The 24,443-nt window shown below is 43.6% G+C and overlaps 3 protein-coding genes and 1 long non-coding RNA gene across 5 annotated transcripts in view; 2 read left to right on the plus strand and 2 right to left on the minus strand.

Moving 5' to 3' along the window:
• Window positions 1–201: 201 nt before the first annotated feature.
• Window positions 202–4,324, plus strand: wdr74 (WD repeat domain 74). The gene is made up of 2 exons (XM_007570667.2): window positions 202–1,380; window positions 3,643–4,324. The coding sequence occupies exons 1-2, from the start codon at window positions 772–774 to the stop codon at window positions 4,162–4,164; spliced, it is 1,131 nt and encodes a 376-aa protein (XP_007570729.1). The 5' UTR covers window positions 202–771; the 3' UTR covers window positions 4,165–4,324.
• LOC107838496 (uncharacterized) lies at window positions 2,599–3,693 on the minus strand. The gene is made up of 2 exons (XR_001664570.1): window positions 3,605–3,693; window positions 2,599–3,558 (listed from the first exon to the last, which is right to left on the minus strand). It is a non-coding gene; the product is annotated as an uncharacterized LOC107838496 (long non-coding RNA).
• Window positions 4,325–8,162: 3,838 nt separating the features above from the next.
• On the plus strand, window positions 8,163–16,818 carry LOC103150895 (galectin-9). Of its 2 annotated transcripts, none has more exons than XM_007570669.2 (8): window positions 8,163–8,426; window positions 11,418–11,506; window positions 11,856–12,060; window positions 13,968–14,087; window positions 14,185–14,304; window positions 14,401–14,489; window positions 15,870–16,026; window positions 16,527–16,818. In XM_007570669.2, exons 1-8 carry the CDS (start codon window positions 8,394–8,396, stop codon window positions 16,671–16,673), a joined length of 960 nt encoding a protein of 319 aa, XP_007570731.1. In that variant the 5' UTR covers window positions 8,163–8,393; the 3' UTR covers window positions 16,674–16,818. The 2 variants fall into 2 exon arrangements, with proteins under 2 accessions (XP_007570731.1, XP_007570732.1); XM_007570670.2 differs by having other exon boundaries at window positions 8,173–8,426; window positions 14,197–14,304.
• A 576-nt stretch (window positions 16,819–17,394) lies between these two features.
• Window positions 17,395–24,443, minus strand: part of LOC103150918 (arf-GAP with coiled-coil, ANK repeat and PH domain-containing protein 3) — a 9,851-nt gene continuing 2,802 nt past the window's right edge. The window contains exons 10-21 of the mRNA XM_007570696.2: window positions 23,542–23,645; window positions 23,086–23,137; window positions 21,759–21,859; window positions 21,326–21,616; window positions 21,181–21,250; window positions 20,981–21,075; window positions 20,832–20,908; window positions 20,092–20,231; window positions 19,900–20,009; window positions 19,710–19,820; window positions 18,193–18,254; window positions 17,395–17,937 (exon numbers count right to left, since the gene is read on the minus strand). Coding sequence (XP_007570758.2) covers window positions 17,789–17,937; window positions 18,193–18,254; window positions 19,710–19,820; window positions 19,900–20,009; window positions 20,092–20,231; window positions 20,832–20,908; window positions 20,981–21,075; window positions 21,181–21,250; window positions 21,326–21,616; window positions 21,759–21,859; window positions 23,086–23,137; window positions 23,542–23,645 — 1,362 coding nt within the window. The 3' untranslated portion in view covers window positions 17,395–17,788. The remainder of the gene's footprint in view (window positions 17,938–18,192; window positions 18,255–19,709; window positions 19,821–19,899; window positions 20,010–20,091; window positions 20,232–20,831; window positions 20,909–20,980; window positions 21,076–21,180; window positions 21,251–21,325; window positions 21,617–21,758; window positions 21,860–23,085; window positions 23,138–23,541; window positions 23,646–24,443) is intronic.

The following is a 24,443-nucleotide window of genomic DNA, read 5'->3' on the forward strand; positions in this document are numbered from 1 at the left end:
GCAGTGAAAAAAAAACAAACCCTTTTTCACATTTTTTAAATTCGTGTTGATGTTTTCCCAATTATTAATAATTATTAATCAGTTCCAAAAAAATTTTTAAATAAATATTACATTTACAATTGATAAGATTTAAAGTGAAGGTCAGATTAAGTTATTTTTGAAAAATACAAACTTAAAAGAGATAAGTTTATGATTGTCTCTAAAGGTCATTGTAGACATAAAAAATTAGCAAATTTCCACCAAGAAACTCAGAAATTTTGAGATGAATACCAGAATATTTCTGGAAAGGTTTCAAGTTTTCAAAGTCGACTTTTGAAACTCAGAAAATGTAATGTTTTTTTCAAGGAAATTTTAGGAATTAATCTCAAAATTTCTGAATTTTTTATAGCAAGTTTTAGACTCTTCAAGCTCAGAAATATCTCTGTTTTTTTTCTAGAACATTTCTGATAATAATCGTATTTTTTTTTTTTTGTGGAAATTTACTCTGTGGTTTCTATCTAAGTTGGCCGTAATTTGCCGTCGTTGAATTTAGTTTATTAATACAAAGTTGAATAATTAATTTGATTTCACATTATGAGGTTTTAAGTGTTTATCTCCAGTCTGGTAGGTGGCGGTAGGGCGCCATCACAGTTGCAATGCACCGCCGTAAAACAAAGCAAGAAGAAGAAGAACACAACATAGTGACGTATTTTCTCGTCGCCTCAGCAGCTCCACGTGCGTTCAGTTAGATTCTGGTTCTGTTCGGGTTCCGGCTGGTGTCAGCCCGCTGTGATGGAGGAGCGCAGCAGACTGTGTTCCGTGTGGCTCGGGTCCGAGACCGGGATCCTGAAGGGGGTCAGTTTGGACCGGAAGCAGGCCTTTAACTTCTCCAACACGCGCACGCTGAGCCGCGACCAGGAGGTGCGCGCGCTGTGCTGGGCCGACCCGGCGGAGAGCGAGCTGCTGCTGGGCTGCGCGGACGGAACCGTGCGGACCTTCAGCACCGAGAAGGGCATCTTCACCGAGGCCCGGAGCTGCGGAGACCCGCAGGAAGGCTGCTTCAGCGGACTGGCCTCACTGCGGGGTTCCGCCATCATCACCTGCGCGGAGTGCGGTAAACTGCGGGTGTGGCGGGAGGACGGCAGCGGGCCGGTGGCCGAGCTGGACGCGGGCAGCAGCGTGTGCCGGATGCGGCAGAGCCCGGTGGACCCGAACCGGGTGGCGACGGGCGGGAAGGAGAACGGGCTGAAGATCTGGGACCTGGAGCGGCCTGAGAAGCCGCTGTTCACCGCGAAGAACCTGCGGGACGACTGGCTGGATCTACGAAGGCCGCACTGGGTCAGAGACATCGGCTTCATCCCGGACTCCGAAAAGGTGGTCACCTGCACGGGCTACCATCAGGTAACTGCTTCCGGTTGTCTCACCTGTCTTAGGTTACATCAGTTTTTACACCTGTAAAGCAGACTGCTCAGTCTGCTGGTGACGTCCGCACGACGTCCCTTGTTAATATAAACAAAGTGGAGACGTGGAGCAGCTGCACAGGTGAACCAGCTGGAGGCAGAAAAGATCAAATCTGCTTTGAATCTTTCATTTTTTACTCATTAAACTGTTAGAACAACAAGTGATTATAACTGCTGACATTAAAATAATAAATATCTACAAAAATCAGAGATTAAACCGATTATAACACCAGTTACACCAGTTTAAGGTCCAGCTGAGTTTTGGATGTTCTGATCCACACTTTGGACAGGTCCAGAGCCTTCTACAGTGATTGTTTAATGATTAAGATGTAATATTGGAACCAGGTTAAGAATACAAAAAAATCTGAATTATAAGATTAAAGTTGTAATAATTAAGTTTTAAAATGAGCAGAATAAAGATTGTCTTCGTAATAACACAAGAGAGTCGTAAAATTAAAAATAACTTGGTAGCAATGTGAGAAAAAAATGTGATGGTACATAAATAAACTTGATAATAACACAAGTTTTGTATTTGTATTGTTTTGTAAGTCAAAACAATACAAATAAAATATGAAAGTAAAGTTGTAATTTTCCAAGAAGAGGAATAATTAAAATGAGGATTATTGAGGACAAAGTGAAGTTCTACTTTAGTACGAGTGGAATAACATTAAATGTTTTGTCCTCAGGTTGGTCAGCAGCAGGACTGATCTGCTCAGATCCTGAAACCATCAAACAAAAAACAACCAAAGTCTTTAATTTAGTTTCTCTACATTTTCCTGTTTTCTTTTGTGGCTCCATTTCAGTATCAAAGGTTAAAATGAGCCAGTTGGTGAACTGGGCTGAACTGGGTCAAAGGTGATGGAGGCAGCTGCAGTTACCGCGGGTTTCCACGCGAGGGCGCCAGAGCAGCTGGATTAATATCAGGTTTCGCTCTAAATGCATAAATATTAACATCTTCTCTTCCTCTGATATAAAACTTGAGATAAAATAAACACATTGGACTCAAAGTTAATTAAATACAGTTAATAATAATCTTGTTACAAATTTTGCAAACTTCCCCCATTTGGATTGCATTTAAACAAAATATGTTTATTCTCTTTATTGCTAAAACATTTATCTTCTAATGCCAGAAAACTTTTTATTTTCCTTTCAGAGTGAATCTTAAACTCTTACATTATTTACATTCATCACTGTTCTTCCCTCGTCTTTTATTTTCTCAATTAGCTCATTTTCTCTTCAGATGTTAAAATAGATTTGCATGTAAAATATCAAGATATCTTTACTACCACTTTTGTATACATTTCCCATTCCTTTATTCAAAATGTATTATCTAAATTGAATACATTTGGAGGTATAAGCTGTCTTAGTTTGAATTTTTGATATTTTGTCATTATGTGTTGGAGCTGGATGATAAATTAATAACAGTGTGTATTGTGATAGGGTGATAGACGCGCATCAATAGATAACATGTCTGATGGAATATTCAATCATTTTTATAAACTCCGGAACAGCACAGCATTCTGGGAGATGAAGGCCGTGAAGCCCGCCTGAAGGCGGAGAGACGGGTTCCTGCTGGGAGCTGAATATCGTCTGCACTGAGTTTTCTGTTCATCGTAAGACACAATTCATCAGACATCGTCCAACTGCTGGAGAAATATTCAACAACGTCATCGACTAGGAAAAAAAAGATCGAATGTTTAGAAAAATCAGTAAGAAAGGCAAGATTGTGCCCTGAGTGCAGCGGTGGACGTTCATACAGGAAGTGTTGCTACAATTCCAGAAAGAACCAACCGGTAAAGTTTGTGTCAAAGTCAGGACGCTTGAGGACGGTGACCCAGAAACAAAAGAAACCAAGTAATTCATCACAGGAGATGCAGCCGGGCGAGGCGGAGAAAAGTAAAAAAAACAATAGCTGAGATGGAAAAGAGAGAAAAACAGGCGAAACAAACTAAAAACGAATCAATAATTATTGATATTGACTTTAGTCCAGCAAAATGCCTGACAGTAAAGGCCAAACACCTTTTAAATAGGGTTCATTCATTCTCCTCAATTTCCCCCACATGTGGTTTGGGTTTATCGTTCATGATGTTCTGTAAATGTTATTAAAATAAAAACAAACCTCCATAAGTGTGAGGGTTCCAGCAGCGGCGCTGTTGGGTCGGAACAGGAAGTGATGTCAGCTGACGCATCCTGTCGTTCTCAGGTTCACGTGTTTGACCCGGCGACCCCCCAGCGGCGGCCCGTCCTGGAGGCGGAGTTCGGCGAGTATCCGCTGACGGCGCTGGCGCTGACGGCCGGCGGCGGCGCCGTGGTGGTGGGCAACACGCAGGGCGACGTGGCGGTGCTGGACCTCAGGAAGGGGCTGGTCCGCGGGCGCCTGAAGGGCGCGGCGGGCGGCGTGCGCGCCCTGCAGTGCCACGCCTCCCAGCCGCTGGTGGCGTCCTGCGGCCTGGACCGCTTCCTGCGGGTCCACAGCCTGGAGGATCGGCGGCCGCTGCATCGTGTGTACCTCAAGTCGCGGCTCACCTGCCTCCTGCTGGCCAGCCGGGAACTGCAGGCCGGGCCGGGGGGCGGGGCCACGGAGGGGGCGGAGCCTCAGGTGAAGGAGGAGGAGGACGAGGTGTGGGACAGGATGGAGAGGGTGGAGGAGGAGGAAGAGGCGACCAAGAGGAAACCAGCAGCAGGAGAGGAGGGGGTGAAGAAGAAGAAGAAAGGAGGAAACTGAGAGGCGTTCAGGGTGTGGGGAGAGCGTGGGAAATCTCAGACTGAATGTAGACATTTCACCATCTGAACGCCTCGTCGGTTCTGTTCTGCCTGGGTTCTTCCTCTGCTGTCGGGTCAGATTCTGTAACTAATTTAATAAATTTACCTTTTTATAAAAGAAACTAAATTTGTGTTTCTCTTTAATCTGCTGAATAAAAAAGATCAGAGTCGGGAGAAAAGTTCTGGTTTCGGATCAGCTGCGAAGTTTTCTGTTGCTTTGTTTGTCAACACATAAAAACCCGACCGTACAGCAGACGCTGATTAAGTTACACAAAGATTAATAATTTGGTTCTTTTAGCCTGTCACAAGAGGAAAACACGGATCAGTCATTCTTTCACCTTATCGTCCTTTGATGAATATCAGTTTCAATCTAGATATTTTGTTGGCAAGCTAAATATTTAACTAGCTAAATATGAGTTAAATGTTTAGCTTTCAAGCAAAAAAACAACAAATTAGCTTCAAATTAAATATTTAGCCAGCTCAAATAAAATATTTGGCTTGCTAGCTAAGTATTTAGCTTGTTAGCAAAAATATTTTGCTACAAGTTAAATATTTAGCTTGCTGGCCTAATGTACTTTGGAGCTAAATATCTGGCTTAAAACTAAATATTTCGGTTGCGAACTAAAATGTTTGAAACCGACATAAATGGTGAAAACATGAGTTTGAAAAACGAGCCCGTCTTTAGCTGTTGGTGGGTTAGCCGGATCGCGGTTCCACCGGAAATGAGGGAAGGGAAAGTTCTGGTTGACCCGCTGCGATGTTCTGGTTCTGTTCAGGTCAGAAACTGGACCTGAAATGTTCTGCGGGCTGACCCAGAAGAACAGCGTCTTCTGCTTTTTATCAATACAGATTTGTCTGTCAGGTTATTAAGCCTCCTGCTCCTGGACCCGGCCCGGCGGTTCCGAGCCGGTCTCGCATGACTTCAGTGGGTCAGATGGAGGTTCTGCTGAGCTCATTTGTTTTCCCGGTCCCAGAGGCTTTCAAACATGCAGAACGGGTCCAGAGAAAATGAAACTCTGGCTTCACTGCGACGTTACCAGTTTAGTTTTAAACACATTTATGACCCAGAAAACCTGTGATGGTTTTTTAATGAACTGTTTTCAGATCCTTGATTTAAAACCATTTTATTTATCCAATCTAAATGTTCCCCTTTGGGAAAATATTCCTTTCAGGATCCTTACTTCTATGGGCAAATTTACTTAGCAAGCAAAACAACTAGCTTGAAATGATAACGGTTACAAATGAATGAATAATACGGTGAAAATATTTGTAAAATGAATCTGCATGTTTTGCTCTGACGGGCCAAACAAGCCAAACTATTGGTGTTCATTTCCCCCATAATGCACTTCTGCTTCTCCAGCCTTCCTTATGGCGTCAGCATCGTATGAAACAGGATCGAAACCGAAGGCAGTGGGTCAGTTGGTCAGGATTTCTCTTCTGCTGCTTTAAGCCACTAAAAATGAAACCACAAAGCAGAAGTGATGAAACCTGTGATGCTTCACCAGGAAGGAAGAACCAAGCTGCCAGATTCTTCCTGCTCTGGCAGTTCACACAGTGACCGCTGCTGCCCATCAAGGGTTAAAGGTCATCTCCCATCCACCTGAAGTCCATCGTTCTGCAGAGACTCCACAGCCAATTCATCCCTGCTTCTGGTTTCCATTTCTTCATCTGGTTTCTTTTTCCTCTGGTAACAAAACCATAATCTGGATTATTCTGGGTCATGTGGCTGCAGGAAGCTGCAGCTGTGGCGAAATGCGCCTGAACTTTGATCGCAGAGGGGAAGCGAAAAGAGGAACTGATGAAGACACCATGTGACGAGCTTCAGAAAGTTGCAGCAGTAAAACCTGCAGAAGGCCGTAAAGCTGGCAGATATGACAGGCCAGCTACGGAGCTACATTAGGGCCACAAAGTTTGTTGAAAAATTAGTTTTGAAACTGAAAAAAATAAATAAATTGAGAGATAATTTCAAATCTCATAAAAGTTTTTTTTTTAATTACTTTGAAACGTTTTTTAGAAAACTGAAAAAAATTACTTTTAATCTCACGTTTTTGTTTTTAGATCATTTTTAAACTTTTAAAAAACTGAAACTGGAAAATTAAAAATACAAAAAAGTTGTTTTGTCTTTTTTTTTACTTATTTTTAAACTTAAAAATAATGAAAACAATTTAAACTAAAAAATAATTTTGAATTGAATAAGATTCTTTTTCTTATTGTTTTTTAAATAGTTACAGTGAAGATGGGCCAACATGTTTACATACTTACATAATTGTTAATTTTGTCAACAAAAATAAAGTCAAAATATTGTTCAAATATGACTTTATTCTATTATTTTTACTTTGATCTCGTTCAACATTTTTTGTAATATGAATATTCTCATCCAATATAAAAGACTGCGTGCTAGCTTGCGCTAATTCCGGATGTCTCGTCAATTGAATCTTCCTCGGTCAGAAGGAATAGGCATGCAGCTCAGAATTTTTCTATTGATGGATTTTAATGCCACCGAACCACAGAAGCACAGGAAAAAAGCGATGACTTACTGGTATAGATGAAAGTCGAACTACAAGAAAAAACGAACAGATGCACTATGGGTATTGTAGTGCTAAAACGAACAGGTGGACTTTTAACATCCAAGTTTACTCTCCTAAATGTTTTTATTCTTTCTTGTAGCCTTGTTTTAATACTCCACAAAACTACAAAAATATTTTTCAAATTAAAGCATTTTTTACAGTTTCAGAAAATTTATTTTAAAAACATTAAACTTTAAGGCCCCAATTTAGTTCCTTATATCTTGGTAAACAGTAGACAGATGGTTCTAAAGGTTTCTGAGTTACAACATAATAAAGACATTATGGTTTTATTGACAGCTGTGGAAACCCGGTGCTGGTACCAGGTCCGTTTACCTGCTGGTTCTGTGAATAATGAGAAGTTTAGGAAATATTCTGCTCAAGTGAAAAATACATAAAAAACTTAAATAATTTGGTTTCACATCCCGAAACGTTGCAGCAGCTTCAGGTACAGACTAATCTGTGGCCTTCCTCTGTCAGATCCAGAACTTTTATTTTCCCACCCAGACATGAATCTGGACCTGGACTCCTGGGAACTAAAATCCTTCTTCATCTGCAGTTTTCTGTCAGAAAACTAAGTAAGGAAGTGACTGCAGTTTCATACGTTCTGCTTTATTTCAGTCATTTTATGGAAAGTTGATTTATTCTGATCAGATAATCATTTCATCAGATCCTCTTATGAGACAAACTTACAAAAATCTGTTATCTGCAGAACAGGAAACATCAGAGAATTAAAAAACACTATTTCCTTTCAAAATGCCTGAAATGTTACTTTCATTTTTTAAATCTAGATTCTGTGTCTCGTGGGTTATTGTTTTGTCAATTGGGTTACAATGACTGGTATGATGTAAGCTAACTACAAACAATGCTAATGCTACTAGCTACGTCACACACAGAGATGAAGAATCTGGTGCTGACATGTTGGTTTGGGGGACCAGAATGAAAATCTGTTCAGGGCCCCAAAAAGTCTTGGACCCGCCCTGTAAGCGTTAGGAACCCGATGGCGAACAGCAGTGGCGCAAAAAGTGGGTATGCAGCGCATAGGGGCGTCAAAACCCCGTGTGAAGGGGGCGGCGCCCCGATGATGCCTTCGCTTCACCTCGCGCACATGTAAATGTAAAAGTAGCGAGTTTTACCTTTCACGTGTCTTCGTCTGGGGGGATTTATGTTTTCGAATCCACCTGAATAATATGTAGTTGCGCCACTGGCGAACAGTCATGATGCTGCCACCACCGTGTTTCACAGTACCGAGGCCCGGTGTTGGTTAGCTGTGGTAAATGTAGCAAACCAACCTTTTCCCTGTTGGCCTCTTCTGATCGGACCGACAATTTTTCTCCTAAGTTGTGAATATTTCAAGTGAAACTGGATCTGCAGGGGAATAAATCCTGGTTTCCGGTGTTTACCGGCTCCCCCTCTCTGGGGCCAGACTGGGAGCGCTCCTGGTTCCAGATAGTAATCTATCCAGAACCGACCCCCGGTTCTGCAGAAACGCCTCCCACTGCTGGGAAACCGAAACTTTCCGGAGAGCTTAAAGAGCCGCTGCATCCTAAACTCCTCCATTTTAACTCAAAGTTCGCGGAAGGACATTTTGTGCTCCCACAGCTCGGTTCTGGTGTCGGTTCTGCTCATGGCTTTCAACCAGTCTCCGTTCTACAACCCGGTGAGTAAAGTTTTATTCTCATCGCTTCATGTTTCCGTTATGAAGGCGAAGCCCGTCGTTTCCTGCTCCGACAATCAGCTTGACGAAGCTTCATGAAAAGTGAAGCAGGTTCATCCCAGATGTTTCACGTTTCCCTGAATGCAGATGTTTGTGTGACATTTCCCTCCAGCTGCGGTGAAGCTGCTCATTTTATTCTGACCCAAACTGTAAAGTCTGAAGCTCCGGTTTCCTGGTTCTGACCTCTGGCTGAATTCTTCAGCTCCTCATGTGAAACAAGTGAAACAATGTTTCTATTCTGTCTCCTTCTGATGCTCACGGAGCGATGGGCTGCATGTCTTTACTAAAAAAGACAAAGAAAACCTTCAGCAAAAAAAGAAAAAAAAGATTTTTTAAAAAGTCGACGAGGACTGAGGAACAGATCAGATCATCTGAATAGTTATTTAAAAATTATGACATCAGAGGAAAAAAATATTAAGTTTGTGTCAAATTCTGGTATTTTAAGGAGTAAAAGGAAAATAGCAATGAATAATGTGACATTAGTGAGAACAGGGTCTTTATCTTCATCAGGTGGAACAAAAGGACAAAGCTGCTTTAAAAACAAGAGGGCTCACTCCAACATAAACTCTGGGACTGTTTAACGTGCAGATTTAAATATGGAAACAATAAACACAAGCCTTTTATTGTTTGTTTCTTTGTGCTTATTTACAGTTTTATAATATATTAAATATTGATTTTATGACCAAAAGAAATCAAATTAGAGAACAGATAATGTGGTTTTCAAAGCAAATTAAGTTTTATAAAGTATAAATCGTCTCATACTTTCATCATAAAATTTTCCTGAGTGAGGAAAAGATTTCTGTAGTTTGTTGTTTGTTGGAGTGACGGGATCAAGAACCTTATCTGAAGCTACAGAAACAGACAGGAAGTGATGAAAATCACAGGAAGTCAAGAGGCAGGCGTCAAAAGACGAAGATCAATAACAGGAAGGAGATTAAACCGAAAGAAAAGATCCAGAAAAACTCCTGAAAATATTAAAATATGAGATAAATAAACCAGTTTGGGTCAGAACCAGGCCTGAAACACACCTGAAACTATTTGGTCTCTGATATGTTCGGCACATTAATGAGTTTCACTTATTTAAAGGAGAAAACCAAAAATAAAACGTCCCCCACCAGAAAACGCTGCTGGTGGTTCGCCTTCCTTTCTGCAGGATCATTTCTGTAAAATTCAACATGAAATACTTTTTATTTTTTACAGTTTGGTTTCTCTGCAGTCATCAAAAAAGAGTCAATTTCCTGAAATCTGCAAATGCAAGTGAGCCTCAGTTTTACCAGGAATACACGCTGGAGTTTTGCTTCATCAAATTCTAATTAATTATAAAGTGTTAGAAGAAAAAAAATAGAATATAAATATCTTATTGTCCCACAGAGAGGAAGAAAATGACAGGAAGCTAAAAGATTCACACAAAGATAAAAATGTTAAATACACAAAAATAGAATAAAGAACAACATACTGGACAAAATGACCACATGAATCCTGTAAAGTTATCTGATCCAAAACAACGGATCGGATTAGATTCACCTGCTTGGTGAAAACTCAGGATAATCACTGAAATGTACAAAATGAGAATTAAAAACAACAGTAATAAAACTTTGCAGCAGGGTGTGAATACTTTCTGGGTTTGAATGTTTTGGAGTAACAGCTGCTGGAGAAAGGATCTGCGTTAACGCTGCTTTATGCACCGCGGATGCAGCAGAATGGCACTGAATGAATGTTAATGTCAGTGAATTTACTTTAGTAAAATCTACCAAAAATATTCACAAAGGACTCAGAAAACAGTAAATGTCATCCTGAGTTTCTCTTGCCGCCTGCTCTGCGGTCTTCTCTTTACTGAGATGTTTTTAAAAATGTTTTTTCCCTACGGAAGTCCATTTCTGCCATAAAAGAAAAACTACAAGCCCAGCCAGAAGTCAACAAGTTTTAAAGTCATAATTATGAGAATAAAAGACATAATTCACAAAATAAGTTGTAATTATGACTTTTTATCTCATAATTACAACATTAAAACTAATTTTGACTCATTTTTGTAATCATCATTTTTGTAGCTAAAGTTTTGTGTAATTAAATGCTGATTAAATTCATTTTCAAAGTTGCTAAACAAACATGGAGCTAGGTGTTAAAACCACAAACCGCAGCCTGAAAAACAATCCAACCAAAGGAAGTGGATGAGATGCAGCTCACTTTGTTTTGTAGCTTCATATTGAAAAAATCTATTTAATTCAGTTTATTTCTATTCCATCAATTCACAACATGTCGTCTCATTTCCCCAAAACATTACTTTAATCTGATTATCCATCCCAGTTATCAATCAATACATAAAACTGAGTTAATTATTCAAATTAGTTTCCAGGAAGGAATCAGCCAATCAGAACGCAGAGAGAAAGTAACTGAAAACATGAAGCTAACAGTTAGAATACCAGCAAGTAAAGCAAACTGGAGAGCAGCAGGAGAAGAAAGTGAGTAAAAGTGGAGAATTATTCCTCAGCCTGTAGCACCATGACTACAGAGATGACTCCAGATAACCCCAAGCAGACAGAACCGGGTTTCCACACAGAAAAAAGAACAAAAGAGTTAAAATTTGACTGAAGTTAATAAATGAAACAAATGGCAGCAACGTTGAACTTCCTGCCAGTTCATTTTGCCCTGAAGTGAATCGAAGCAGGTGAGTAACGACAGAGCGACTGTCAGTCGTTTACCGCTCAGTTGCTGCTGCGCATTTCAGCCAACAGAGATTCAAACGGATAAAAACGGATGAAAACATGCAGCAGCAGCTGGATGTCTGAGATTTGTAACGGAAAGCTCAGTTTCCTGTCGGTACAGAGCAGCTGCAGCAGGCTGATAGACAGAAGCCAGTTCCCACAGTGACCTTTGACCCTTGTTCTTTCCACTGTAAGCTAAATGTTCTGCTCTGCGTGTTGATCTGTGCTCTAGCCAATCCCTTTCACCGGATCGATCCACGGCGGCCTGCAGGAGGGGAAGTCCATCATCATCAGCGGACGGGTCATTCCAGGCGTGGACAGGTCCGTCCGCCCACCGCTTTGCTCACATCTGATCAAATTAGCCAAATTAGCAAGTTTGTTGTTACATTTGCAACTTTTCAGACCCCTCTAATGACTTCCTTAAAAAAGCGAGTAGTTCTATTATAGACTTTTATGGTAACGAGCAGAAGCACCGATCCCTCTCCAGTGATGTCAGCTCACCAGGGCGGCCATCTTGTCCAACAAGCGTGTTTGAGGATTTGTAATTTCTTATAAAAGAAACTGAGAACAGTTTTCTTAAATTAAAATTGGCCAACATAACGTCTTCAGAGTGTGTTTGCATCAGCCCAACGGAGCTGGTTTTACTGGTCTGAACTGGTCGTGTTCCCAGGTTCCATGTGAACCTCCAGTGCGGCTCCAGGAGCGGGACGGACATCGCCTTCCACTTCAACCCGCGCTACGACGGCCATCCCTACGTCGTCACCAACAGCTTCCAGTACGGCAACTGGGGCTCCGAGGAGAGGAAGCAGCACGCGCCGCTGCCCGCCGGCAGCAACTTCACCCTGCAGATCACCGTCACCCGGGACTTCTACCAGGTCCGGCACCGCACCCGGCCAGAACCCGGCCGGAACCCGGCCAGAACACCACCAGAACCTGACCAAAACCCGACCAGAACCCGACCAAAACCCGACCAGAACACCACCAGAACCTGACCAAAACCCGACCAGAACCTGACCAAAACCTGACCAGAACCTGACCAGAACCACCTCCAACTCGGTCTGAGTTTTGGTTTGTGGAGAACTCGCTTCTCAAAGAGTCGACACAAAATGTCTCCCTTAAAAATGCTGAGTCACTGGTTGCTATGGTGATTCCCTCCACTTTCCGGAGCGAGCAGGGGAGGGGAGCCCACAGTCAGCAGCTGCGTTTCCATTACAAACACCTGCAAAGTTTTGTCTATGTTCTGCTAATGTCTACAAAACATATTTTCATAATTATGTTAAATTTTAACTAATTAAAAATTAAGGTAGTGACAGATGCAAACAATTAGATGAGACAATTCAGCGCTCATTGTCTATCAGCCAATCAGAGGAGACATTGGAGCAACGAGTCCATTTCTACTAAAAAACTGAAAACCGCCTTTGGCAAAAAACTTTGTTGAGAAATCTGTTTTCAAATATTTTGTGTTTCCAGTAAGTAATAAATTTATACTTGTAATTTCAATTTGCATAATTCTGTGGTCAATGGAAACGCAGCTACTGTGTGAACAGTGTGAAATATTTCTAAACTTTGAGATTCAGAACCTCCTGATGAAAAGCTACACTGTCTGCACAACTTTTAGGCAGATTAGTGTCTCACCACATCATTTTTAGGCGAATTTCCTAACTACAACCTGCATAAACTTAAATACATCTTGTATTTAATGATAGCTGGTGATGTTTATCTGTGTGATTCTAAGAGGCCAACACAAATATCAATATGTATCGATGTATAATAATTATCCAACTTTTTTCTTTAGTCAAAAAGGGACAAAAAACATTTAACATTTAAATGACTTCTCAGAGCAACGCAGCACTTTTAAAACTGCTCAGATCTCAGAACCACCAAACGTTTTCCTGCAGGTAGACAACCAGTTCGCAAGAAACGTGTTGAGAAAGAAATACGTAACTGAACTGCCAAGAATCTGATGAGAATGAGGCGTGAAGCAACCAGGGAGCTAACGGAAAGCTAGCAGGGAGCTAACGGAAAGCTAGCAGGGAGCTAACGGAAAGCTAGCAGGGAGCTAATTGGAAGCTAGCAGGGAGCTAATGGGAAGCTATCAGGGAGCTAATGGGAAGCTATTATCTTCTAGTGCTGCAGGTTAGCTGGACTAGCTAGCAGTACCAGATGTTCTGAGATCGGACCCGAGGGAGAACCGGGCTGAAACCCGACCAGAACTGAACATCAGCTGAAGCGTTCAGACTGAACTGAAAAACTTTGTTCAAGAAGTGGAAAACAGGGAAAGTCTGGATCTTTCAAAAAGATAATGATATGCGAATATTTGGAGGTAGAAACTGGATCCTGTGAGGACGAGACTCAACCTGAAAAAAACCTCAAACTTAAACTGTGTGAAAACCGTTAGAGGGATCAAAATGGTAAGCGGGTCAGGTAAAGTTCAGCCTGCAGTGAGTCATTTAATCACTGAATGAAGGTTCTGGCACTAAGTATTACTGAGCTGCTGAGGTCCAAACATCTGGTTTCACTCACTGCCGTCCCATTAACATTCAGAGTGAAGCGTTGCTCACAGGTTCTCAGAAACTTCATTATAATCATGTTTCTATCACTGTAAGAGGAATAAATAAAAGTAAAACAAAGACAAAGTTTGATTAAAATAATTAAAGTCATTTTATGTAGATCGAAGCTGCTTACTTTTTCTGTTTTCTCCAAACTGGAGGTAATCGAAGGTAAAGAGCTGAAGAGTTTGAAGGATTGCTAGTAATGAAAGTGAACTGCTGTTTCCCTGCAGGTGAGCGTGAACGGCAGCCACTTCATGGACTACAGGCATCGCATCCCGTTCCAGCAGGTTGACACCATTACAGTCGGTGGAAGAGTGGAAATTTCCTCCATTTCCTTCTCCACTCCAGTGGTGAGCAAAAAACATGTTGCGTTCAAGGAGCGTGGGAGTTTGAGGTTGATAATGAAGCTGTCCTGTAGAGAAATCTTCCTGTGACTGAAGCAAACAGTTTGCTGTGCAGCCGTTTCCGCAGCAGGCTTTCCCGAGCCAATCCGCCTTCCCGTCCTACCCCGGCTTCGCCCCCCAGCCAGGATTCCCAGCTCAGCCTGGATTTCCTCCTGCAGCGCCTGTGAGTTCAGATAAAACATGAACCTCCTCAGTCAACGTTATAGCTCTCAGAGATTTGAGTTTTGTCACTGGTAGTTTCTTCTCCATCTCTCCGCAGGTTGTTCCGTACAAGAACTTCATCAGCGGCGGACTCCAGCCCGGCAGGACCATCACCATCCAGGGCGTCGTCCAGCCCAGCGCCACCAGGTGAAACCAAACCTTCATCATGTCACGTCCACCGCTGGAAACTGAAAAGCTACATGCGCTAACTATGTGCTAAAGCGCAATACCAACACAGAATTTAGCAGATCCTAATGCTAATGATAAAGCGCTATGCTAACATGGTATTCAGGAAAAGTTAAAACACAATACTAATATGATATTTAGTTAAAGCTAATGCTAAAGTGCTATACCAACACAATATTTAGCAGATGCTAATGCCAAAGCACTGTACCAACAAGGTACTTAGAAAAAGCTAATAGTAAACGCTATATCATCACCACAATATGTAGCTGAAGCTAAAGCTTACGCACAATACCAACATGGTATTTATCGAAAGCTAATGCAAAAGGGCAATACTGACACGCTAAGTAGCAGAAGTTAATGCTGAACTGTTAGACCAGCACAATATTTCACAAAAGCTAATGCTGAAATGTGATACCAACATGGTAATCAGCACAAGCTAATGCTAAAGCGCTATACGAACACAATCTGGAAAACTTAATTTACGGAAAGCTATGTTTCCTAAACGCTTTCGAAGATGCTAAAGGACTAAATGAAAAGTTAGCTCCATTATTAGTGGATTAGCAGAAGTGTCCACCTTTGTTACCGTCTTACGTCAAATACTGAAACAACCGGAGTTTAACAAGGATTAATCAGCTTGTAGAGAACACAGAGAGAATAACATCCAATAAAACCCATAAATATCAATATCATATCTGAGTCCTGCTGCTGTTCCTCCAAACGTTCCTCAAACACGACATGTGGACTCATCAGTCCCTCAGTCCATCTCAGGAAAACCTGTTTCTACCACAGTTGGACTTTCAGGATTTAAAAATGTTGACTAATTCAGGGAAAAACATTGACCAGATAGGAAGAGAGCTGCCATCCAGTGTTCCCTGAAACCGTAGCAGAACATCTGGGTGGTGCGGCAGGAAGTTCAGCAGGTCACCGTCTGTCATGAGACAATGATTTGATCTGAAGTCAGCAGAAACGATGACCCGATGAACCTGAACAGAAACAGAGACCATTTCTGGTAAGGTCATGGCTTCCTGCGTCCGCTGAGGGACCTTGGTCCGGACAACTTCCTGTTTCACTCCAGGAGTCACTCTGGTTTGATCGGGTCATGAAGTCGGTTCATGTTCAGACTCAGAATCTCGTGACCATCCATCCATCCATCCATCCATCCATCCATCCGTCCATCCGTCCATCCGTCCATCCGTCCATCCGTCCATCCGTATCCTCAGTGCACAAAGTAGCGTTATCGTAGCTCCTTCCCTTACGAGGTGCAGTAAATAAGTCCGATGTTCATCGTTCAATTAGACTCAGATTTTCCACTAAAGTTTCAAACTTCTGTTTTCCTCTCAGGTTCCACATGAACCTCACCCACCAGTCTGGCATCGCTCTACATTACAATCCACGATTCAACGAGAACGTTGTGGTCCGAAACACCAAGCAGTGGGACAAGTGGGGTTCTGAGGAGCGCGGCGGCGGCATGCCCTTCCATCGAGGACAGTCTTTCACGGTACGTCGGCTCTAGAAGCGTCTTCAAACCTATGTGAACCCATTCTGAACAGCGCATGTGTACTGGGATCAATGGTGTGGAATTCAGTGTTCGCTGCGGCAGGCGTTACTTTCTCTGTGACATTACAATCTCTCTGCTGTTTTTTCCATATCTATGGATCAACTGACCATCTGGGAATAAAATTTTAATGCTTTAAGGGTGATGATCATCAACTGAATTACTACAAATTAGGTCATGCTGCCAGTTTCAATCATGTTCCTCATTCATGGATAATCAACGGGAAAGACTTAAAAAGCGACCAACTTAAAAACGTATATTTGTTCAATAAAGTCTTATCTTTGATTATTTCTGTTAAAGTTAAATGTGGAAAGAAACATTTTTTCCCAGGCCAGAAACGGTTTGAAGTGAGAAAGCCTTTCCTTCATCAGTTCTGTTAGAAATCCCAGAGACAGCAGAGTGACAGCAGCTGGGATGACCTCTGTGACCTTTGCCTCTTGCAGCTGACCGTTATCTGTGAGAACAACTTGTTCCGTCTGGTGGTGAACGGGATGCAGGCCCACACCTACAACCACCGCTTCACTCCGCTGCAGAACATCAACGGCCTGGAGATCGAAGGAGACATCCAGCTGACCTCCGTCATCGTTTAGGTTCTGATCTAGAGGAGCCAACAGCCATAAAACGCTGGAACCTGCTGGCGTTAAAGAAGCATGCTGTGGAATTCACTGCCATCTAGTGGTCAAGATGTAGATGGCAGCCAACACACGCAGACCAATAAAACGTCATGGTTCACTGTGTTGGTGTTTTTTTTGTACTGAATGAAGATACAGTGGATTTTGTCATTCTGGTGCCTTAAAGAAAAGATGGCCCCCTTTATTATGTAACCTGTTTTGTTTTTTTTTTTACCCGTAAAGCAGCGGTGGATGTTTGCTGCAGTAATTGGGACTTCCATGGTTCTGCCAGCAGGGGGCCCCCTGCCAGCTCATATATTGAGATGATTTTCTGGATAAATAGCAGCTTTTCTGCTCCTGCAGGTCACTCATGAGCTTCTCCAGAAAGTTTAATAACTGAAGATTTTATCACGTAAAACTAAATCCTTAAGAAACACAGTGTTCAACATGTAATAAATATCCTGGACGGGAAGAGCAAACTTCTCATTTAGTGGTTAAGCTAACTTTGAAAGCATTAGCACATAGCATTAGCACACAAGCTAGCTTTTCCTGGATAAATTCTAAATTGTTAAATTAACTGGTTGATGATGAGTTCAATGTCTGTAAAAGTGTCAGAGTGAGACCTCCTGTGTTTTCTGCAGCTTGGTTATGAAAGTGAAGTGGTTCTGATCCGAGGCGGGAAGGAAACAGAGGAACAGAAACAACTTCCGGACCCGATCAGAACCGGTTCCGACTTTATTCACCAGGAAATGTTTCTGACATTCTAGATTCTCATGATTAACAACAAGATGAACAATCGGGTTAGTGTTGATCTCCTTCCAGAACCAGAACCTCTTGGCTGAACCGGGTCGGTCGGGCCCCTCTGACCAACAGAACCTCAGCGGGAATCCTCCAGGCCGGTTCTGGTTCTGGTGAAATGATCTGAACTGTTTACAGTGATAAAAGCCTGTCTGCTAAAGAAACAGAGAACCGGGTCGCTCCGGATCAGAACCGGGTCGCTCCGGATCAGAACTGACAGCTGAACTCTCTGATAATCTTCATCCTAGCTGGTTTGGTCCAAAGTCTCTAAAACGTTGCCATGGTAACCTGGAGGGTCAGTAACGGCTGCTCTTATCCCCCCCTCCTTCATCCTCCTCCTCTTCCTCGCCTCCTCGGCCGAACTGCCTCCTGCTGAGCCTCTCCGGGTCGTTGGACGCCATGTCGCTGAAATCCCTGAAGATGTCCTGGAACGTCTCGTCGTCACCTGGGAGACACACCAGGGACGCTGCTTAACGAGCTGATGAGCTAACGAGGCACTTAGTGAAGCAATAACTTAACGAGGTAAGGCGAGTGAGTTAAGTTAACGTGGCACTGAGTGAAACAAGTAATGAATTAAGTTGATCAGGCAATTATGTGACAAAATTACTTCACCAGGAGATTATGTAATAACACAATTAGTTAATAATATCAATTAAGAAGGAAATGAGTTAACGAGCTTCTCCTTAATGAGGCGACTGACCTGTGGTGCTGAAGACTCCCTCTGAATCTCTCATCTCCTCGTTCATCCGGGCCATTCGCAGCCTGAAACACATCCAGCTCAGACCCATCAGAACCAACCCCAGTTTAAGTGTGTGTATCCCTTTAAGAGCTCAGGAATCAGGCGTTCTGTGATTGGTTCTTGTAGCTTGTAGCTGCCAATAGCAGAAGGAATGTTTCTCATTACTGAGTTTATATTCAGGAGGCTGTTCAATCTGCAGCATAAATACGGACGTTTGGTCATTTTAGAATCGGTGACGTGATTCACAGTGAGGTCCTGATTTAATCATCATCAGATTTACAGATCTGATGATGATCTGTAATGTTACTTACGCCCTGCATGTTACTGGTTACATGTAGAGATTTCGCGCATGCAGACAACGGTGGAGGGCAAAAAGACTTTCACATGCCACCCACAGCCGCGCTGCCGCCGTGGAGTAATTCCTTTAACTCTATGAAACTTGGAAATGAAGGTGTAATTAATGAATTAATGCTCCACAGCAAAGGGAAAAACCAGAGTACAACTCAAAGCCACTTCTTCTCTGCATCAGCCAACCTACACTCAGACTCGTTACCATAGCAACTGACAACGCCACGTTGTTTCAGGATTCAACACCAAAAAAACATTCAAATATTTCCAAGATCAGAACATTCAGTCCGCTGCAGTAGAATGGTTTAGACTTAATGTTTATGTTATGATTGTTAACATAGCTGCTATTAGCTAATCTAACAACAGTCTGTGATTTATGTTTCTTCTCTGGATTCTTTACGTCATATGAAAAAGTCCAGGATCCTCCATTAAGCCATTTCAGTTTGAGATATCCAATAACTGATGGACACAGTGATATTTCAGTATTGAAATGAGAATTATTGGACTAACAGAAAATGGGCAAAACGCCTCAAAACTAAATTTGACAGGTGCAGACATTTTGGCACCCTCACCATTTTATTGATTTGAATACTGAAATACATATCATTTTGTGTTTCATTTACTGAAACACAACATTGGTTTGGTAACTTGATCAAGCTTTGAGCTTCACAGCCTGGTGTGTCCGATCATCAGGTACTTAAGGTGGCCAACTGCCACTTGTCCTCCAATCTGAATCTCCTCTGAAGAGCGGCATCATGGGGACCTCAAAGCGACTCGAATGGTCTGAAACAAAGCTTGTTCAACATAATTGTTCTTTTGTTTCACACAATGTACATTATATATAAGCTAAATTATGGAAAATCAGGTCATATATGAAATGTTTTTTAACCATTTTACTGGAGGAGGAACATGATCCCATCGTAGGGCAGCCAGTGTGAATGGTGACGTGCTGCCCCCTGCTGGACAAAACAGAAATGACCACCAGCTTCTCTTCATTCATTCATTCATTCATTCATTCAGAAGTTCCTCCATGTCTGGCAGCAGCCAGGATTACAGAGCAGAACCGACGGACCGGGTCACAAACCAGAACACACTGAGATCCAGAATCTGAAAATGAAAGTGAGACTCACAGAGTGACGATGTCAGCATTGGTGGTTTCCATGGCGATAGCCAGCGGGTCCTGCCCCTTCTCGTCCACAGCGTACTGATTGGCTCCTCTCTTCAGCAGCAGACACACCTGACTGTGTGGACCAATCAGAGCGAGGCGTGTTGGCCATGAAGTGTGTGTGTCAGTGTGACAGTGTGTATCAGTGCAGTTACCCCGTGTGTCCAGCGGTGGCAGCAGCGTGCAGCGCGCCACGCCCCCTCAGGTCTCGGCGGTTGACGTTGGCTCCGTTCTGCAGCAGGAACTCGCAGGCCAGCAGCGACCCCTGATGGCGGCAGACAGAATCGCAGCGTCAGAGTCAGAAAGTTCGGATCGGATGGACAGAAGAACGTCGGAACGTCGCTCACTCCAATCGCCGCTCCGATCAGTGCCGTCCGCCCCTCCTCCTCGGTGACGCCGCCGTTGACCTCCGCCCCTTCCGCCAGAGCCGTCGCCATGGAAACGAGGTCTCCGGCCACGGAGGCCTGGTAGAGTCGGAGCCCCGCCCCTTTTTGAGGCGATGCAGCAGAATGACAGGGAAACATTAGCGATGAGCTGATTCACTCCTTTCACTTCCATTATCTGAAGTTAAATATCGTCCAAAACCAGAAAGCAAACATTTTTATTATTTTCAAACAAAGACAGAAATATATTGAATTATGGATTTATTTGACAACTCCTCCACGGCTGAGATAAATATTTTATTTTTCTAAAGGATTTGAACTCTGGCAGCCCGCCAAGACGCCACTCAGAGCACAAAGCATAGAGTTAGACTGAATAGATCCGTCCTCACTGGACACAACGTCACCGACACTCAATGCAAAAAGTCTGACCAGCTGAATCCGAGGCTTTTTGTCTGACATGTTGTCAACTAAAGCAGGAAAGTCTCTAAGTTGTAACCGTGACCCGGCGGGCCGTCGGTCCAACAGCAGCTCATTTTTAGAGCTTCACTGAGGCTTCATGTAGATATCTGCCGATCAACAAAACTCAGGAAATCGATAAATCGGAGCACCTCCACAGATGTTAATATCGGATCGGTTTCTCTCTAGTAACCATGGGAACCAAATGTCCCGGATGGGACGGATACTTCAGGGTCAGTGGGACGTACCGGCTCCGCCTGCAGGGCGGCGCTGGACGAACCTCTTCTCCACGTATTTGTCCCGGATCCACGCCTCCCGCTCCGACCTGCGGCACAGAGTAGCAGCTCGGATCAGAACCGGCAGAAACGGCACCGACTCTGCAGCAGAACCGGCTCACCTGGGGCTGTCGGGTCGGGGCTTGACCCGGCCTTCCTCAGAACACCTGGCCTCGTAGATGGCGTTCACCACGTCGTTCCCCAGAACGCACAGCAGCTGCAAAACAGGAAGTTCCTGGAGGGTCGTTCATGTTTCTCTGTGTGGGCGGCATCCAGAAAATTCACTGGTGATTTTATTGCCGCCGTTGGCAGCTTTCCGTACCTTCAGCTGCTCCGCCTCCCAGGAGTCCAGGGTCAGGGACCGCACCTTGGACAGGTGGACGCCCAGGCTCCTGGGACACAGAGACACAGACACTCAGAGCCGCCAAAAGAACCCGGCTCCGTCAGAACCCAGCGCTCCGGCTCACCTGTGGATCCCGGAGCACTCGATGCACACGGTGGCTCCCAGATTGACGGCGGCCCAGCGCGGCTCCGGTTCGCCACAGTCGCAGCACCGCTGGTTCCCGGGGCCCCCGAGGGCCACGCCCAGCGCCGCCGGCCTCTGGGGGGGCGTGGCCGGCAGGGGGGCGGGGTCTCCGGCGCCAGGTAGGGTGAAGCGGGCGTCGCCACGCTCCCGGTACGCCAGGTCGATGCTGCCCTGCAGAGCGGCGAGCCACGCCTGCTGCAGCGGCTCTGAGTCGGCCTGCAGGACGCAGCACCTGGTGCCCGCACACACACACGCACACACACACACACACACACACACACACACACACACACACACACACACACACAGACACACAGCGCATGAGCGGCGCCTGCTGCACCGTGCTGCGGCAGCAGGCGCAGGCGGCCTCTTACTTCTGGACGGACAGCAGCTCGAAGCAGAAGCGGCGGTCCAGATGCTCGGCCGGCTTCACGGCGCACAGCCGGAGGTCCTCAAACAGGACGGCAGCATCATCCTGAGGAGACACATATGACATCATCAGTGACATCACCAACAACAGTCGCCAAGACTCTGAAACATTCTTCCTGTTGCCATGGTAACATCCAATTAGTCCAGTTTAAAAGTGTAAAAATTTCAGAAACAAGGAAGTTTAAAATGTTTTACATCATTAAACATTTAATTCTGTCAAATGTCATCAATTCATAGAGCAAATACACCTCAAATATGTTGATCAATAATCCATATATTTTAAATCAAAGTCAACTCTAACCAGGTGGGTTTCTTGCCTTGATTAAAGGGGCAGTACTCCGTGTTTTCCAACCACTTAGAGACATTTTATAGAATAATCTACTATGTTACCTTCAGTTCTTATAAAAACACTGTTTATATCAAATATAACTTAAAAGAAATTTACTTCCTGATTTAGTGCCTTGAAATTGGGCCTCTGTCTCTTTAAGAACCTCCTGCTCTTTCTGAAGCTCCGCCTCCAGGAAGTCATCCCAACATGGCTCTTCTATTAACCCTTTAATGATTTTACCAGCGTTGCTCTGAGCAGCAGCTCCTATAAGGAGCTCAGCAGCTGGTTGCTAATTGCTGCTGGCTGAGTGTGGGAGGAGCTGCACCTCGAAGGCGGGGCTACGTCCACCCAGGTGTTTTGCACAGCTGAATGGTTGCCATGGAGATTAATGGCTGACTTTGTAACGGTCTAAATGCGTCTCTGAAGGTTCCTCAGGTTTCCAGCTGTAATAACTGCAGCTGCTCTGACTCTGGATGTAGAACCACCTCCGGTTCTGAATGAAACTCCAAAACCCAGATCCCATCAGAACCCAAACCTTAATGTGTCAGAGAACAGACTCACCACGGAGCCGCCGCTCGCTGCCTTAACGCGCCGTCTTCCTGGAACAGCAGCGAGTCACATGACCGACAGAGAGCCGCCGGATTGGCTGAACGATTTCACACAATCTCCTGATTTAGCTGAACATTTAAGATTGGAGGATCTAAACTCTGGATTTGAAACAAGCGGATTCTGGATTTCTGGAGGTGAGTGAATCAGCAGCAGCAGTTTACGGATCAGAACATTTTCCAGGAATCATGAGGAGATCAGATTTTCAGTTTGATCAGCTTCATTCGGTCAAAGTTTCTGAATCATAAATAATGTAAAGGAAATGAAACTGAGGATGACTTTAGAAAGGAATCAGCAGATGATCTGCTGGAGGTCAGCGATTCCTGGGGGGATCTTACCTTGTGGGACTTCCTGTAGATCAGCTGATTGTCTCTGATGGAGAACCAGCACCTGAAGCAGGGGAAACATCCCAGAGGGCCTCAGCAACTGTGGCACAAATTTACCTTCACACTAAATGTTTAGTTAGTTTAGCTAGCAAACTAAAATCTAAATAAACATTTTACATAAATACATATTTATGCCTAACGCATTTAGGCTTTGATAGCAAATATTTAGCTAAATATTTAGCTTCTTCAAGCTAAATAGTTTTCTGATATTTAGTTTGATGATCATTTAGCTTCCTAAACAAATATTTAGCTTCACTCTAAATATTTAGTTGACAAACTAAACATTTAGAGTTTTAAACTAAATAACATGATGAAAATATGACGGTGAAAGATGAACCCCCGTGTTTCCTCTTATGAAATTATTGGTGTTAATTTTGACTTTCCAAGCGGCGCCCCCTGTCTCCGTACCTCTTCCAGGTCTTGGATTTCCTCCTGGAGCGTTTGAACAGGTAACCCTGGATGATGTCGCCGCTGTCGGGACACGAGCTGACCATCGGCTCGCCCGAAGCGTCCTGAGGAAACATCGACAGCATCACTTCCTGCTGACCTTCACATCTTAAAAGTAAACGGAGAAGCTGTGGGAACGCAGCGCCGGACGCAGAGATCTCATTTTGTGGCGCTAATGTAAAAATATTTGCAATATATTTTCCTCATTAAACCGCAGGTGGAAACATACCGGCTACATCTCCATCTGACTTTCATGCAGATTTTGAGTGAACATTTAAAATCTCACAAAAACATTAAAAAAAAAATAAAAAAAATATGAATTAGTCATGTTTCCATGTATTTGGCCAATCAGAGTGTGATGTCATCAAATGTTGATGCTACACATGACTGTAACAAACAGGAAGTAGCAGTTGCTAACAGGAAGTAGTGGATGCTAACAGGAAGTAGTGGATGCTAACTAGCACGGAGCGGAGAGAGCCGTCCCTTCGCAGCTGGAGGTTTCTGTGAGCTTGGTGCCTCTGGTAAGGCGCAGACCCACCAGTGGATGGGAACGTTCACTATATCAAAAAATTTTGAATATTGACTTTCCAAGAACCTTTTCTGATGCAAATTAAAAAAAGAAGTTGATGGAAATGTAACCCAGGTTAAAATAGCCTCTTCATAAAAATAATAGTAAATTAGATGAATAGGAAATAAATAAATAGGAAAATAAATAGGGAATTAATCGATCTTAAAATTGTTATTCTCTTATTCTGAAGGGTCGCATTTATGTGTAACCCACGTGACTAGCTTCAGCCAATCGGGTTACTACGTGCTCTGACATGAGAGAAAGCAAGCAGAGAGCGTAAAGCAAGCAGAGAGCG

The sequence above is a fragment of the Poecilia formosa genome, unplaced genomic scaffold (genome assembly GCF_000485575.1).
Source record: "Poecilia formosa unplaced genomic scaffold, Poecilia_formosa-5.1.2 Scaffold265, whole genome shotgun sequence".
Classification (NCBI taxonomy): Eukaryota; Metazoa; Chordata; class Actinopteri; order Cyprinodontiformes; family Poeciliidae; genus Poecilia; species Poecilia formosa.

Excerpts from the sequence above, each read along its gene's own strand:
- wdr74 (XM_007570667.2), top strand. The coding sequence starts at position 772 with ATGGAGGAGCGCAGCAGACTGTGTTCCGTGTGGCTCGGGTCCGAGACC. Across the intron at positions 1,381-3,642 it reads CCTGCACGGGCTACCATCAG|GTTCACGTGTTTGACCCGGC; the intron begins GTAACTGCTTCC and ends TGTCGTTCTCAG.
- LOC103150895 (XM_007570669.2), top strand. The coding sequence starts at position 8,394 with ATGGCTTTCAACCAGTCTCCGTTCTACAACCCG. Across the intron at positions 14,305-14,400 it reads GATTTCCTCCTGCAGCGCCT|GTTGTTCCGTACAAGAACTT; the intron begins GTGAGTTCAGAT and ends ATCTCTCCGCAG. Across the intron at positions 16,027-16,526 it reads ATCGAGGACAGTCTTTCACG|CTGACCGTTATCTGTGAGAA; the intron begins GTACGTCGGCTC and ends TGCCTCTTGCAG.